The sequence below is a fragment of the Lonchura striata genome, chromosome 2, assembly GCF_046129695.1.
Source record: "Lonchura striata isolate bLonStr1 chromosome 2, bLonStr1.mat, whole genome shotgun sequence".
NCBI lineage: Eukaryota > Metazoa > Chordata > Aves > Passeriformes > Estrildidae > Lonchura > Lonchura striata.
In genome coordinates this window covers 3,108,830-3,125,506 of record NC_134604.1, presented here as the reverse complement: position 1 = coordinate 3,125,506, position 16,677 = coordinate 3,108,830, and the positions used below count along the sequence as shown (strand labels likewise).

At 38.7% G+C, this 16,677-nt stretch overlaps 1 protein-coding gene and 1 long non-coding RNA gene across 4 annotated transcripts in view; one reads left to right on the top strand and one right to left on the bottom strand.

Moving 5' to 3' along the window:
• Positions 1-4,903: 4,903 nt before the first annotated feature.
• C2H3orf85 (chromosome 2 C3orf85 homolog) lies at positions 4,904-16,063 on the bottom strand. Of its 2 annotated transcripts, none has more exons than XM_077790926.1 (4): positions 15,944-16,063; positions 8,708-8,856; positions 7,571-7,656; positions 4,904-5,799 (listed from the first exon to the last, which is right to left on the bottom strand). In XM_077790926.1, the coding sequence occupies exons 1-4, from the start codon at positions 15,990-15,992 to the stop codon at positions 5,700-5,702; spliced, it is 384 nt and encodes a 127-aa protein (XP_077647052.1). In that variant the 5' UTR covers positions 15,993-16,063; the 3' UTR covers positions 4,904-5,699. The 2 variants fall into 2 exon arrangements, with proteins under 2 accessions (XP_077647052.1, XP_031361953.2); XM_031506093.2 differs by having other exon boundaries at positions 5,738-5,799; positions 7,514-7,656.
• Positions 16,064-16,150: 87 nt separating this feature from the next.
• LOC110477026 (uncharacterized) overlaps positions 16,151-16,677 on the top strand; it is a 37,104-nt gene continuing 36,577 nt past the window's right edge. For both annotated transcript variants that reach the window (XR_004148891.2, XR_004148893.2), the window contains exon 1: positions 16,151-16,292. This is a non-coding gene — a long non-coding RNA (uncharacterized LOC110477026). The remainder of the gene's footprint in view (positions 16,293-16,677) is intronic.

The following is a 16,677-nucleotide window of genomic DNA, read 5'->3' as shown; positions in this document are numbered from 1 at the left end:
TAATCTCTAGTAACTCATTAATAGATCTTTCAGAAGCTGATTTTAGGAGGGTGTGAGTAAATTTTCAGCATGTGTTGGTAACTGCCCCTCCATTTCCAGCATGTGGTTTTACATGTTAGTTAAGAACCGAAAAGGGAGATTCTGTCAAATAAGATCCTGTCCTGAGTTGTCACTGCTCCCACTAATAACATAACTTCAAAGCTTTCACTGTGGGAAAGAGGGGTCCATCTGATGAGCAATTCTCTCAAAATCCTTCAGCTTCCTTTTCTGGATCAGACTAGCATGCCTGAATTACGAAATCTGTCATTTCAAGAGAAGGGACTTTTTTGTAATTCTCTTGTTTTGTAATTGCTGCTACTCCTGATACAATTGACTTGGCAGATCAAGGTAGCCTGGACATTTTAGTGAGGCACAGAGTAATCTTTTGATGCTATTAACAGTACCTGTAGTTCTACTTGGGCTAGATGTAATCCTCTAGCAATTATTAAGAGAATGAAAATAGACTTTAGCTTGGGACAGAGAGGATGAGAAAAAAGTAGGAAACTGTAATCCTGAATAATGAAAAAGGAGGTTATTTTCTTACTTGCAGAAAAATTATTTCTGCTGTCCACAAAGTATAGTATTGAATTGTTTGTACACTTAGCAAAAGGTAATTGTTTTGAGTAAAAGCATGAGGTTTTTTAAATTTTTGTTCCTCTTAAGTTCACTATTTAAATGTTTAAAATAGGCTCTTCCTCATTACTGCAAGTCCTCTAAATTAAAAACCAAAACCAGCACATGTAGCTTTGCTATGCTGGAGTTGCTTTTTGAAGTACCATAGGAAAATTCAGCCTGCATCCTGCCCACAGTTTAATGTGGGGATGTATAGGTCCCAGGCCACCAGGAAGCTTGTGGTAAATATTTCAGTAGTGAGCCTCATCCCTGAACTCCAAAGCAAGGGTAGCACCATAAATATTTCAACCCCAAAAAGAAACACGACTTTAAAGTTCTCGGTGCTGTGTTCAACTAAAGCCAGTCTGAAGTTACAAATAAGAACTTTTAAAGTAATTCTTCTAAATAACTACCAAATCAGTTGTTTTTCAGTGTTAAGCAGCCACCACCACCATCCATGGTTTTCTTTTTAGTCACTTTCTTTCTGTGGTTGTTTTCTTGCCCTTAGATAGTCCTCCCTTCATTTTGAAGATGTCACAATAGCTGCTTTCTCACTGGACCTTGCACAGTCCAGCCTTGGATTTATGATAATAGTATTGACAGCAGTTGTAAGGATGTTTTTTAAGCCTTCCTTGAGCGAGCTCCCCGCTGCACAGCAGCTTTCAATCACGAGCAGGACATAGTTGAATTATTCAGATAGGATTTCACATACTTATTCAGTTCTGCCACGGAGGCAGTGACTGGCATGAAATCACCTTAGCAGTGGCTGCTGTGACCAGGAATAAGGAGCTGAATAGGAAGTGTCACTCCAAGCTGACTATCCTGTAACACCTCATAGAGAAAGAAGCATTTAGTTGACCCCAGAGGGCTGAAATTCATCTGTCTGCCCCTTCTTCCCTCCCTGTCCCTATCTGGATTGACACTGGCACAGGGAAAGCTTGCTGCCCTCTGGAGCTGGTGGTTAAATTTGCATTAGGAGTCTCAATGAGAACTTGTTCTATCTGTGAGGCACTCAGCTGCAGCTCTCAGCCTGCCTAGTGCTGCAGTGGGATGTGGCTTGGGCTCAAAGGGAACAGATGTTTGCTGTGCTGCTTTACGTGGATCACCTTTACAGATATCCAGCTTGATACCACTCATCTCTCATAGAAGGAATTGCTTCTCTTTGTAGCAGCTGGTGGAAAGTAGGCTCTGCAGGTTTGATGTAATATTGTTTGAAATTCATATCTCTTCAACAGTCTTTGAGGCAGAATAGTAATTATTGATGTTTGTTTACTTAACATAATAGTCACATACAAAGACTGCTTCTTTCCTGGCTGAACTTTTTGGTTTTTGGATAACTTTCTATGTGTGTATTTTAATTACTGAGCTCATGTTTTCCTATGGATGGTGCAAAACACTAACTATTTCACACTCTACATTAAGTGGTTATGGCAATGCACCTGCCTCAGGTGGGTGGTTTATATACTTAATCAGCCAACATAAATTGCTTTGAACACAACTCATTTTTGCTGGCAGCCAGCAGCATGTGTAGATTAGATGAGCATTTCATCTCAGCTGTTCTGGTTTAAATTAAGACAACAGAAGACCAAATGTAAAGCAAGGCATAACATTAGTGTGATGCAAACTCAAAAGGTTTGTGCATTAAAATTATCTGGTACCAGGTTCAATCACATGAACTACAGCAGTGATGAAGTAGTGTGTAGAACTTTCATTGAACACCAGCTGCCACTGTTCTGTTTGAAGAAATGATTTCAGGTCATAAAATAAGTGGTTCTTTCTCATTACCTCTATATACTCACCTGCTGAGTTTATAGAAAACTGTAGCTTAGTACTTATCCCATACTCAACATTTGTAAAGTAGGTTATATATAGGTTACTTGGATTCTACAGCTTTCTCTATTTGCTGTGTTCAGAATGACTTGCTTTTCTCATTAAAACAACCATGCTGTCTCCGTAGGTATGTGTTTATCCCTCATGGCTAGCCACAGTCATTTTGTAACTTGTGGGCTGTTTTCAATTCAACTTGACAGAGCAGGAGAGATTGCAAAGGCAGTTTGATTCTTCTTAGACTGGGATAATTAGGGATACAAGAAGCTGGGGAAATAGGCAAGTGCTCAGAGGAAGGATTTGCACCGTGAATGATTTGCCACTCCCATAGGAGGGATACCCTGTAAGGGCCTTGCCTGGCAAAAAGCTGCTGCTGGAGAGAGATATCAACCATGACATACCTGGAAATCCTGATTTCTGTTGTTCTGTTGGTTTTAGCCACCATGCTCACAAGAGTCAGAAAGAGTTGGAAAATCACACTGCCTGGTGGACGTTCTGCATCCATCCAGTTAACATCTACAGAGACAAACCTGACTCTTATCTTCCTGTGACTCCTCTCCCTCTCTGCCTGTTCCCCCTCTCTCAGAGGAACTCTGTTCTCTCTAGCCTCAGGGAGCTCTGCCTTAGGGCTTTTTTCCCTCAAAAAACTTGCAGTACTCAGAAAATAGTAATAAATACTGCTCTCCATTGCACCAGAAGCAAAATCCCCTGAGACCTGTAATTCCACTCCCATGACCAGCACACATGTACTTGAAATTCTCTTTAGTTTAACACTATTCTTTGATTTTGTCATTGCTAAGGTATTGCATGTGTGTCTGTGTTGTGTAGAAAAAGCAAGGAGGTAAAACTTGTAGGTGGAAACATAAAGATGTGTTGGAAAATTCAGCAAAAAAGGGTCCAGCTTTACTTGTGTTAAAGTGCTGAAACAATATGTGAAGATAAACTGGGGGAGCAAATTCACAGGGTAAATATTTTCCCCAGTTGTTAATAAATGCAGATGCATGTGTTTAATATTCAAATACTATGACATTTGCTCATTGTCATGAGTGGCATGTATTTGATAACACAAAATAAGCACCTCATCCTCCACCACTACTCATGCGTGCACAATTCTTCCCATTTAATTCAGCAAGACTAATTATCTGAATTACTGACATTAGCTTGAAGCTATGGATTTGCAGATTGAGTATTGAGTCTCTGGCTTTCAGAACAACTCCTTTAAAGGAATTAGTCATGTCTAAGTACAACAGATCTGTCAAATTGCATCCCCTGGCATTGTCTGATGTTTTGGTTGAAAGCCAGCCTTATGCAAGACTGTCCTCGTGGCAATAGACAGTGGTTATCCTAATTTTATGACTCTGACAACCCTAAAATGGCTCATAAGGGTTGGGCAGTTACCTCACTAGGTGATAGCAGATGGTAGCTGATAACACTTCACTTTGCCCTCCACCTCACTGATGGACTTTGCCATCCCCACTCCAGGGATGTGTGTCTGCAAAGCAGCTTCTGAACTACCCCCGTTTTTGTTTAACCTGACACACAGGTATGAAAACTGCAGTTAAAGCACAGATAGTCACAAACCCCTGCCTTGACAGAAACAACATCAATGAGGGAGATGGGCAGGAGAGAGCAGTGCTTCAGTGGTGTGGGCATCAATGCCTGCAGAGTTGCAGCTTCTCTGGGACCAGCAAGATGCTCAGCTGGAGCAGGTGCATCCTTGGAGTTTTTAATGCATATCGACTTGGAATAAAAGGTGATGCTTATCCTTACAGCCCTGCATTTTGCTATAAATTGAAGAGTTTCAGTAACTCTGCTATGTCTGTGCTGCTACTGAGGAAAATACTGGAAATGCTGGAATTTTTAGGGTTTGTAGCCCTAGCTTATCCAAGGCTGACCAGTGCAGAGAAGGCAGGCAGCAGGGACAGGCCATGACTGTGTTTAACCAGTGAGGTCTTTAGCCTATACATCACTTGTCACCCCTTATCTTTGAATGAACTGTACATAATTAAGTAGTGTGACTAAAGATGTGAAATCCTACATGGCAAATAGTGAACTTGCACCTCATTTATCTCTTTCAAGTGTTTAATGAATTTTCATCTTCAGCTAATGAATAATGGCAATTTCAGGCCCATTGTTCTATGCAGGGAAATTAATAATGGCCTGAGGATAGTTTCATACCTAGAAGCACGGTAGAGATTGCCAAAGAGCAAGAATGTGGATTTCTTTCTAGAAGAACCAACATTATCTTCAAATTTGTTCCAGTTAGTGTACAGTCCATATTCACAAAGAATTCTTAAAGCACAACATGCAGAAACTGCTCTTTGGGGATAAAAAGCAATAAAAAATTTCCTTCCTTCACCTACCCTGCCATTAGGTTACCATATATTTTGTTTTCATCAACAGGTCATCTTTATTCATGCAGAAATTTTGACCAAGTTTGAAAAAGCTTTTAATTGTTAGCATTACATTAATAACATATAAAAGAAACATGGAAGCCTCATCCTCTCTTCAAAGACATTCTGAAATAAGGCACATTACTTAATAGCAACCAGGAAACCTACAAGCTCAAGAACATAAAGTACATTTGTCACCACTGTTTTCTTTATGGAAAAGGAGCTGTGAATGTTTCTACCGTTTCCTATTTCTGTGAAGTAAGAAAAAACAACTCACATAGTAGCTGTGAGTTCACTCGGTTTTGGCATTCAAGACCAAGTACAGAAGATTAAATAAGGAAAGAGGAGCACTGACATGAATGGATGTACTGCAACACCTACTACTAGTACTTGAAAAAATGGAAATGCACTTGAACTACAGAGAAGCAAATGTGCTGTACTTCTCTCACCCATCCAAAGTGACTGATTTTCATTTCTCATTTGCCTCTCAAAAATGTTTCATGTTTAAGGAAAATCCTGAGAAAATACAAATGTGGTCTTCAGTCCCAGAAGCAGGAATCTATGTCTTCAAACAATTGTTTAGTCAAAAGAATATTTTACCTGAAAACACTAGGCATTTTTAAACCCAACCTGCTAAAAGTTCTTGGTTGGTTTTCTTCAACTTCTTATTCAATTTACCATGACCTACATCTCAGTTCTACTTACAAATATAAAATATGAAGTATTTATGCAGAGAATTAGTGTGTTAATTTTGGGTTTAGACCCAACTGGGATGAGATAAAGTCATCTTATCAAATACATAATGGCAAACACATAATATGCCATATCTTAACATGGCCAGATACAAGATGTGTAGGATTTGATAGCTTGTTGTTGGAGGTGAGTCCCAGACTGCTGCAGTAGCTCCATGCAGGATCTGATGTTGTTGCTAAAAAAAAGATAGAATAAATTGCTTTTAGAAAAAAAAAAAATCACAAAATTAATTTAAATCTCCTGTCAACATTTGTAGTCTTCAGATTTGCCAGCTTTTGCAAATGTTTTATTCTGGAAGTACAGCCCTGAACCAGATTCCTGCATAGGTTGTATAGGCTTTCAATTTCAGAATGGTCTCTAATCAAGAAAAATAAGGTTTTACATAATGGTCCTTGTAACTTCTAGCTTGATGCTTCTTTACTACTAAATGGCTTCTCAAAAACTCTAGATGTCAATTCCTGTCACATTAGCATTGGGAGTTTATTTCAGTCTGTGAGTTAACTAGCCTTGCATTGAAATCATAACCATATTTCAGTGGGAGTGCCTGCAAAAGTGTTTATGTAAGTGCCTTTAATCCTGTCATACGACAATCATTAGGATTATCTTTCTGGAGGCATAGCTCATCCTGAAGTCTGCCTGGCAGCTGCTGCAATCACAGCCATTAGACTCATGGATGCACAACCAGGAATTAGACAAAGGGCTTTTCTCTGTGAGGAATTTTTCTGATGGGAAAGACAGTGGGTTTGTTTCAGAAAACTAGGTAAAATGTAAATGTGTAAATTTCAGGTTAACTTGTCATAAGGCAGAAGTGACTGGTGCTATCCGCCCATATCAGTACTAGAAATTGTGAATTAATAACCTCGTGCTTCCTTCCAGCTGCCCAAGGGCACCAGCTGAAGCCTCAGCAGGAGGGAAGGTAAATTATAGCTTTTAGCTATTCTCTCCTACTTTTCTTCTGCTCAGAGTAAGTGAAACTAGTGTCACTTTTCAGGTGGAACTGTCCTGGAAAGCTCACTCTAAGAGTCACCAAGTCAAATTCCTATCTTATAAAAAATAAAAGATCTTTCCAAAGGCTGCATTTCAAAATGAAAAACTCATTTTCAAAAAGAAAGGGACTTTTAAGTCAATAAAATTCAAAGCATATTCAAATCAAAGTACATGAGAAGTTTACCCATTTTCCAATTAGTGGTTTCAGTCAGACTGACAGATTGCTGTCTTAGTAACTATTTTAAGCACGGAAACTGTAGAGTTTAGTTCTACCCGCTCCTGTCCATTTTTAAGGACTGCAGTATCTTCACAGAAAAAGTGTTTCATGGGAATAATGTGTGTATTGTGCTTGTCCAGTTGAATCATTTAGTAATTGTTCCCTAAATCTGAAAAAAAATTGTCCCAAAAATGTGTCCAATTTTAGCACAATCCTTAACAATTTCTCTGAGACAGTTAGCAACACTTCATTTCACATACCCCTGTGCCAATCTATAAATACTGCTTTTACCAACTGCTATGTCTCATTCTCTGTTTTGTTCTGCTGAGGTTTTATTCCACACTGAATACAGTTTTGTTGCAAGAGATGGGGTTTTTTATCTTTTAGTTTTCTCCTCGGGAATTGCTTTCTGTCTGCTTTTTAAATCAACTCTATAGGAAGCAGTTTAGCTTCTGTGGACTTTGAAAAGGATATGCATTCTTTAAGCTCTTAATGAGTTTTTCCAAAACATACTTAAAAAAGAAACCGCCACAAAAAAAATGACCACATTTAAATAACTATTAAGCTTGGGCAGTAGAAACAATTCTTCCTTAATTTTTCAAGATACAATTGGGTTTTTCACTGCGTCAGGTTACGACACTATTAAACCAATGTCAGCAGTTTTGTAAGGGTCAGTTTTACTCACTTAGGTACACACAGGCTGCGAGTCTATGAAATGTTCTCTTGGGAAACCCCATCGAACACAGCTGTCGGAGGATCGAAGGCAAAAGGCTCCAAGTCCATGTAGGATTGTGCTGTTTCCCTCAGAGCTGCCCACGATTCACTAATCTGAAGTAGATCAAGACATAAAGGAATATACTGAGCTTTGATACCAAATAAACACTCTCTGTGACTACTGAGCAGCCTTGCCCATGCTTGCCAGAGACCACCTCTAGGTCTGGGGTGGCTCCGTGTGGTGGAAAGTCTCTCCTCCAACCCGAGCTTCCAAAGAAAGGCTCAGCAGTCTCTTGTTGTTCAGTCTCATGGTGATTTATTGCAAGTTATCTAAAAGATTTTCTTCTGGGGCTGCTGTGGTTTGCTCACAGCTCAGGCAGAGGCACACACACACCCTGACATCCTCTCTGAATCTGACTGCTTCTTCTCTCCCACCCAGGGCTGCTGCTCTCTTTTATATGGTACATTACGTGTTACATGTTTAACAGTTTTTCACCAATGCCTATTACCTATATTAAATGGTGCTTTTCTATCCTTTATATGGTACATTACATGGTAAATGTTTACAATTTTTCCCAATGCCTATTACCTATATTAAGTGGTGCTTTTCTATCTTTTATATGGTACATTACGTGTTCCATGTTTACAGTTTTTCCCCAATGCCTATTACCTATATTAAATGGTGCCTTTCTACTCTAAACCAATCTGTGAGTGCCAACATCACCAAGAACATGGAGGTAAGGAAGAACAAAGAGGGAGGACAGGGCAGGCCCAAATCCCAAATCCATCTTAAACCCTCTGACTCCCATGTACAAAACCAAAACCCCCCTGTACAGCACTCAAAAATTCTTCCCTCTACTTTGTGACTGCTTCTACTCTAATATCTAAGCATTTGTGACTTCTTGTCCTTCCTGCAAGGTTGGTAAATCGTTCCATGGCTCAAACCCAAAATCACAGCTGTTTCCAGCTGCCTGCCAGGGTCTCAAATGCTTCTGACCTGGGCCTGGAACATCCAAAAATGTCTGAGGGACATTTTGAGTTCCGACACATGTCGATAAATCAGAAAAATGTCTTCTCTTGACCCAAAGGATTTGTGTTACACATTAATTCCAGACCCATGCTTTCTTTTTCTCAGTAGGTGCTGCAGGAGGAAGGGAGAAGATACCTGTTCAGCCAGGGTGTGTGCCCATGTCTTCTGGCTGCTGCTGGAGTCCCAGTAGCTGGGAGAACATGGAATGTGTCGCTTGAGCCGCATGAATTGATTCGCTGGTTCTTCTGTCAGAAAGGGTGCTCCAAGGACGCTCGACACAGAAGCTGATGAATATTTGTAATATCAGAATAATATGTTAGAATGTGCACTTCAATAATACGCTGATATCCATGGACCATGGTGTTGAATCTGTAGTTTATTTAATAAAAATCAAAGGTGGTCCTACCTTAGATTTTACTTAGGAAAAAATCTACCTTAGATTTTACTTAGAAAGTAAAAAGAAACTTTCTTTTTAGACCTGAAGTTAATAAAACAAATGCTCTAAATCATTATTTTGCTGTTGAATCTGAAGTAAATAAAGTTACAACCTAATTAAGGCACTAATTTATCCTCTTAGACTGTAATTGCACTAATCTCAGGTGTGCTGAGAGCCTAAAGTTATTTAAAATAACACAAACCCTACCTGTGAATTTATCTATGGTTTCCAAACTTCCTGGTTTATATGTGATATTTACTCTCATTAGTATCAACATAGAAATTGAATGCTTGGAAATTGTTTTCTGAATAGATGATATTGCACTTCTAATCTTGTTATTGCTTTGCTTCAGATAGCTGCTGAGGTCACAAGCTTCATATGAAAGGCTCTGGTACAGAAAAAAAAAATTTCTTTTTAGTCTTGAGTATTTGAGACATAAATTAATTTTGATACATAAATCAATTTGGGGTTAAAAGAGTCCAAAATAGCATGTCAGTCCAAATCACACAATTTTTAATGAACCACTGATTAAGACAGAGCTCAGATCCATCAGCCAAGCTGAGGCCAGTAAACAGCTGTGTCTGTAAGCAGCTGTGCTCCAATCTAGTCAAGTGGGTTTAAATGGACACCTGAGGGTGACCTGAACACACTTGGAATAGATGGGCCAAGAACCTGAACCCTTTTCTAATAAGCCTTGGAGTAGGAGCTCAGCAGGACAACCTATCACCTCACTCACAGCTCCCCAGTGCCCCAATTCCTGAATTTCTAGGGGAAAAATTTAACTGGGTGTATCAAATATTTGATTCTATATGCAATGTTCTGCTGAATCAAGCTGTAATTCACTTGTAATTATTGCTGATCATATTCCTGATTGTAAAATATTTTGTGATCATCAAATACTTCCTGATCATCCACAATATTGTTGCTTTTTAATTTTTTAAATAGAAGAAAATATTTGCTGAACTCATATAGGTAGAAGGTATGTGAACAAGAGTGTTTGCTGCTCCCTTTCACTTTGTTTCTTTTCAATGCAAAAAATGCTTAAAAAGAAGATGAGAAAAAGTTTGGTTATACAGTAATGAACAAAAAAAAAAGTGAGGGTGGTTGTAATCTTTGGTTTTAATATAGACATCAAATAGTACTTTAAAAAAGCTACTTAGCAAGCAACAACAGTCCCAGTAGTTCCTTGCTACTCCAGTTCTTCATATTCCATGTTACTATAATCATAAACTGGAGGTAGAAGTTTTAGGGTGGGGAGTTTTCAGGGAATACCATCTTCAAAAATATTACCAACTCCATGAAAAAAAGTAAATTCAGATATTTGGTGGAAGGCTGGGAAAGAAGAAAATATATTTCATACATATGTCTATTAAGCTGCTATACTTGTATTCTAGAGCTGCACAAGAGAAAACTAAACTTGTGCCAAATTTCAACATTTCTCTGCCAATTTACTATTTTCCAATAGAAAAATCTACGAGCTGTTAATTTCTCTTTAGTGAATTTTGAGATTTTTTTTTTTATTAACTATTTTGTAAGCTCATGATTACATTTCTGGACTGAAATAACTGAACTGGGATCAGAAATTGACTCATTAAAAAGGCTTTCATTTTCTTTAAATGTACATATAGTTAGTAAGGGCCATTAAACATTATATTTTATCACCAATATGTGCTCTGGCCCTCCAAATTTTAAATAAGCTGCAAAAAAAAAAAAAAAAAAAAAGGAAGATCATTAAGCAGCTCTGCTTCTTGTGGGTTTTTCTCTTGCTGCCAGCATCTTTAACAATGAGCTTGTCATTCCACTGGTGGGACAGTGAGGTGTTATCTTGGCTACTGTGGTGAAGAAAGCTGCATCTTCAGGGTATTACATGTCAATTTTTAATGTACAGCCTTCTCTGGCTGCCCCTCTAACTATGCTAAGTATTCACTTTGATGCTCTGAGGAGAGGCAGGTATGCCAGCTCTGCTCTTGGCTTTTCTTGTCAATGCTGACACCTAGATCTTATTCTTTTCTAGCTGCTGTTTCATTCCCTGGGAGCTGTCTCTGCAGAGCTTCTCCCCAGCTGCTGGAGCACTCCATACAAGCAGAATTACCAAGAGAAAATCAGGTAAGTGCCTCTATATACCACCTAACCCTTCAGGTTTATCTCATTCTCTCTTTGTCTTGCTGTAAAGATCATGAGACATCTCTGAACATGGCAAATTTCATTCACCTCTGGAATAACTCCAGCGAGATAATTTCTAGCATAAACAGAATTAGCCCTGTTGGTCTTTCACTGGGGCTGCACATTTGTTTGTGCTCTGGCAGAGCTCAGAGAAAGTAAAGTCTTCTCTCAGCTCTAATGTAGACCTGGAGTCATCAGACCAGGTGTCTCCATCTGAGCAGCCCCTCTGAAAGCAGTGTAGAATTTCCATCAAATGAACCATGTCTTGCCTCAATTTAAGTTTCTTGGTCTGGGTGTAATTTTCCCCCTCCTTCTGAACAGCTTAGCAAAATATTGTGGAAACGTTTGCTTTGTAAACACAGAGTATTCCTGAAGGAGTGCATCTTGTAGAAGATTAGCATACAAAGCAGGAGAGTGGAATTTCAGAGCATCTGATGTGAGACTAGAGGGAGTTAGGAGCAGGTGGATGATGTTAATAAAATGGCTTATAGTGTATAAAGCTGAGCTGCAAATATATTAAGAATTTCAAGTTGTACTGAAACAGTTAACTCACCATTAAGGGCAACCAGACATGTTGTAGGTTTTTTAAGGTTTTGGTTGTTTGGTTTTTTTATTCAATACTGTTTTCCTCTCTTAGATAAATATGTGATTTGAAAAGCACTTTTTGATATAAATGTCCCAGTGGGAAAATAGAAGGAATGCATGTGGAGGGTGAACTATTGCCAAGGTTGTGTCAGCTGTTACCAGTTAGAATGTTTCCTTTCATCATCTCCTGAAGATTCACTCAGTGTTCTCACATGAGAAGCAAATTATAGAAAAAAATTGGCTGGTTTTAGCAAGCAGATGCTTAGCTCATGTAATTATTGCCTTGAGCAGATAGTTTTGTCTATCCTGTGCACCTCAAGACATTGTCCAGAGGGAAAACTGCTAGTAGTTATTATTGCTACCATGCCTTCTGAGCATCTAATTTTGGATTACTGTGATCTAAAACTAAACTTGAGGAGGGCTGGTGATGCAGGCTTGCCATCTTTGTCAAAAAATCAAATGTGCACTTAATCTAGCATTGAATATATTTAAAAAAGAAAAAAAAAACCAACCAATGACAAAAGTCTGATTATGAAAAGGCATATAAAATACCATGCAATGTCAAAGTGAAAATAAAAATATCACAGTATATCAAGCAAACTGCACTCAAAATAGAAAATCAACCTGGATGCATCTTAAATTACTGTGCTTTAAAATCTCTTCATCCTAGACTTGAATGGAAGCATATTTCTCTTTACAAGGATAGATTTCTAGAAAGCAACATACTCAGCTGGGTGCAGCCACAAAATCTTCCCAGGAAGACATCTTTTTCTATCAGCTGAATAGTGATCCCCTTCATCACACAATCAAAAAGTTGATTATGGGATTAAATTTCGACACATTTGCCTGCTAAGGGACCTATTTAATTGATATACATTTTCTTTTGTAAAAGTTAAGTAGCAAGAGCCATTGTATGCTTAGTAGTCTGGGGAGAGCAGGTAGGCCACAATTTGCACACCAAATGTCAGAGTTTAATGATAAAAAGACAAAACTTCAAACTTGCCTTAGTATAGGATATGCTTCTTCTTGCACTCTCTACCCCAAAGCCTGTTTTTCTCTAGACCAGCACTATTGTATAAGTGGTAAGGAGCAATCTCTAGGCTTAGGACCAAAATTTATCCATGGTGTGCATCTACCACAGGGAAAAGTGTTTTATCTCTGATTTCTTGTGATATTTATAAAAAAAACTGTAAATTATTTAGTAGCACTTCAAACACTCTCTGTGCACACTACTGTTTCTCCCGAGTTTCTGAAGACTTGCAAGTTTCTGACAACTTGAAAACATATTGCTGAAGTTAATATCCATGTAATTTAAATGTCAAAAGTTGGCAATTGCTCTGGCTCCTTTCCTTTAGGTCTATTATTAGAAACTTTAGGTCTAATAACTCTTCTTATTATTCACTATATTGACTCTCTGGTCAAAATCTCAGCTGGTGGAGGTAAAGCTGCCAGTCTTATCAGCTCTTCAGGACACAGCTTGGACAGAGGCTAAACTTGGACACAGCTAAACTTCAACCTTGCTGAGGTGGCAGGTGCTGACGTGTTAGGAACTTTGAAAAAGTAAATCGAGTCTGCAGCTCGGGTGTGTTTCCTAAGACTAGAAATGAGCAGAATGGACCAGCTCCTCACCACGTTTCAGCTACCTGACTTTCTAAACCTAAGTTCACAAAGTCAAACCACCACAGGATTCAGTCTGAGGACTCAGAATACCACAGTGCAAATGCTGAAAAGAATGTGGCAGTGGCTGCTTCTCTCCTCACTCAAGTATTTCTCTAGATTATGTGGCATTCCATGGAAACCCAGATGTGGTTTTCTGTCAGAACACTGCATAAAGGGGCTGGATTGCAGCAAAGACAGACTTGTGAATTCTGCAGGCCACCTCTGGCCCAGATAGCACCTTTTTTCAGATGAAAAGTGTAATTATATCAATGTCTAACACCTGCACATTGCTTTTTTCAAATTATTTTTTAAAATGTTTATATGTACATAGGCTTTGTATCCTGGAGTGTTTGGATGGTAAGAAGCCTTAGAATAGAATTAAATCAGTCATATTTGCTAATACCTGTTGACAGCAAGATTTAAAGTCACTGATTAAGTGCTTCAGCTCTTTCCATATCACCCAGTCTTTGAAATTTTGGCTTTATCTGTTTCTTTCTCAAGCTTGAAGAAAAATAGATTTTATTATTTGACAATTCTTAATTTTATATCACAGGACACAAAGAGCTCTCTGGTTCAAGAGAAGTCATTAACAATCCTTAGAGCTACAGCATCAGCCTCATTCCCTCATCAGCAAAGGCAGAGAAGTTACAGACACTTAATGCAGAATTAGCTATTGAACATATTCAATATGTGCAACGATGCCAGGGGTCAGGCCAGTTTTCAGGCATGGGTAAATAGCAAGGCAATTTAGCAAAAATCCTAGATAATCCTAGGGAAGGAGATACTCCCACTGCAGAAAATTATTAGAAAAATCACCAATCAATTGGTCCACTCAGTGGGTCCTGTTGAGATTTCCTTTCTACATCCAAATGTGGCAAAACACCCCCATCAGACACCTGAGAGACTTCAGCAATTATCTCAGTGCCAATACATGACACTCCTACCACATCTCTTGCTGCTGCACTCTCCAGAGGCTCAAGCAAAAGGTCCAGAGAGCCTATTCCTTGGTTTACTATGAGGAGTGATTTATAGCAGCTGAATTGAGGGCATGAAGAAAAATAAGTATCTAATGAGAGTGTTATAGTCTCTATTTTATTTTACCACCACCTTCACTGTTGCTGAAAGGATTTACAATTAATGAAAAACTGAAAAGATTGTGATCAATGAAATTTTTAACAGCTCATTAAAAAGTAGTAATAAGTAGTTCTTCACGTATTTTGAAGATTAGAAACTTGAAAAGAGTTTTGAAAACAAGAGAAGAGACATAAAGAAGATTAAAGTCTTCCAAAAGAAAGCTGTGCTTCCAGCTTGGCCTCAGGTGACCCTGTTTGCACTATAAATGGCCTTCAGTGGAAAGGAGGTGAAGTTCAAGAAGATAGGCAAGTACCCAGGAATTGTACCAGTTCAACTGCAGATCAGAAAGGGCAAATAAGGGGAAAAGGTTTATAGGTGAGCTCAAACTTGCAGAAGAGACAAAGTCCCTTTCCATCTCCTTATTTCCCTACAGAGCCTCCCTGCAGCCAAAACTCAGGTTCATATGGCATGGAAGCAAATTCAACCCAAGAGAGAGATTATACCCGACTGAGATCCCAATTTACAAAACGTTTTTCAATAATCCACAATTAATCATTGTCTCCCTCATTCTGCCTTAGCTCCTCACATCATGTTATTACATGCATGTAAATACACTGCATGTGTATTGGAGCATTCAAATCTAAGAAATGCTTTTCATGCATGCATGTGGATAGAGAATCTTGTCAAGATGCAGGCAGTCAATCACTTGGGAAGTCAGCTGTCACTTACTGCCTGCCTGGTTTATTCTAATTTTGTGAGAAACAAATTAATCCTGCAGCACGTGCATCACTGATCATTGACTGTACCAGCATGTGAAGAGCATGTGGCAGCCCTGCCCCATCCATTTTCCCTCTGGTCCAAGTTTTACAGGTTGAGTCTTGGTTGTAGATGCCCTGGTTACAAAGTGCTGTGAAGATTCAGCATCCAGACAGCCTGAGTGCTTTAAAACAGTCTCCTTAAGAAATTCATGTCAGAAATGTTAAGAAATTCATGTTCCAGAAATCACTTGTGAAATAGATTATTTTGGGTCCTTATAAATGCATGCAAAATTGTTTCCTACAAACAATAAATGCTGAGATAAGAATAATATTTAATGATTTTGTAGAAACAGTATCAAGCTCTTTTTACAATTTTAACAGTTAAGGATTTTTAATTCTTTTTACAATTTTAACAGTTCATTTTAACATCCTGTAATAATGCCTTTCAGTCAGAAATACATCCTTCCTCCTTATACATGAGCAGTAAAAGGCTCAGAAGTAGTCACAAGGGGCAGAATCAAACCATATTTCACAGAATCTGCCATGCAATCTTGTGCTCACCCACTCTCCTGTAGTCCCTGCTGCAGTGATTTCCAGTGAATTGGTGCTGTTCTGGTGCTAACACAGGGGTTTTTGCCAGCTGACTATTTAATAAGCATGAAGGGAATGCCATGAAATAGGATGCTAAGCACTTACCTGTAAACAGCAGAGCAGACACCAAAATTTGAAACATTTTCAGAGACATGGCAAATTATTCAGAAAGGGTTTCCTTTGTAAAGTGAAGAGAGTGATAGAGTTTTATACTTTGCTATCTTTAGGTTTATAAATCATTTACCAGATACGTGTAAGGGGTTGGTTCAGGCAGAGGGCAGGGTACAGTGCTTAGTTCAGATTTGTCCTGTATGCTTCTGTTTGTACACTTTGGACTTTGCAAGCTGAGCCTCTGATGAGCCATAATGGCTCATTATTGTGTGGATGCATTTAATTCTTCATAAGTTTTATGATGCAAAATAGCATGTTGGGCTTGTTCTGTGAGCATTAACAGGTAAGCCTCAGTCAAGCAATCTTTTGCATGGCTATTTTCCCCGTCATCCTGGTGGTAGGTGGAAGCAGTTTATAGTTTGGTGTGAATAGAAATGATGAGTCTACCTGCTCTGAGAGCAGTGCCAGAGTATGCCATATATTTCAGCTGCATACTGCTTGGGTTAAGGAAATTAACCTATAATAAAATTGCCTGAAAAATTTTTTATTACACACAGGTGCATAGGAGGGGACACTATTGAATAGCAGGTCTAACAGTGTAATCCTCAACTTTATCATGTCACAAATTTAGTATTATTTTAGCATTGTTCTAAAAATAAAGAAAATCAATATATCCACCCCAGGTAGCAAATTAAATATGGAGGCAGGTGTTCTGCATTCTGGTGTCA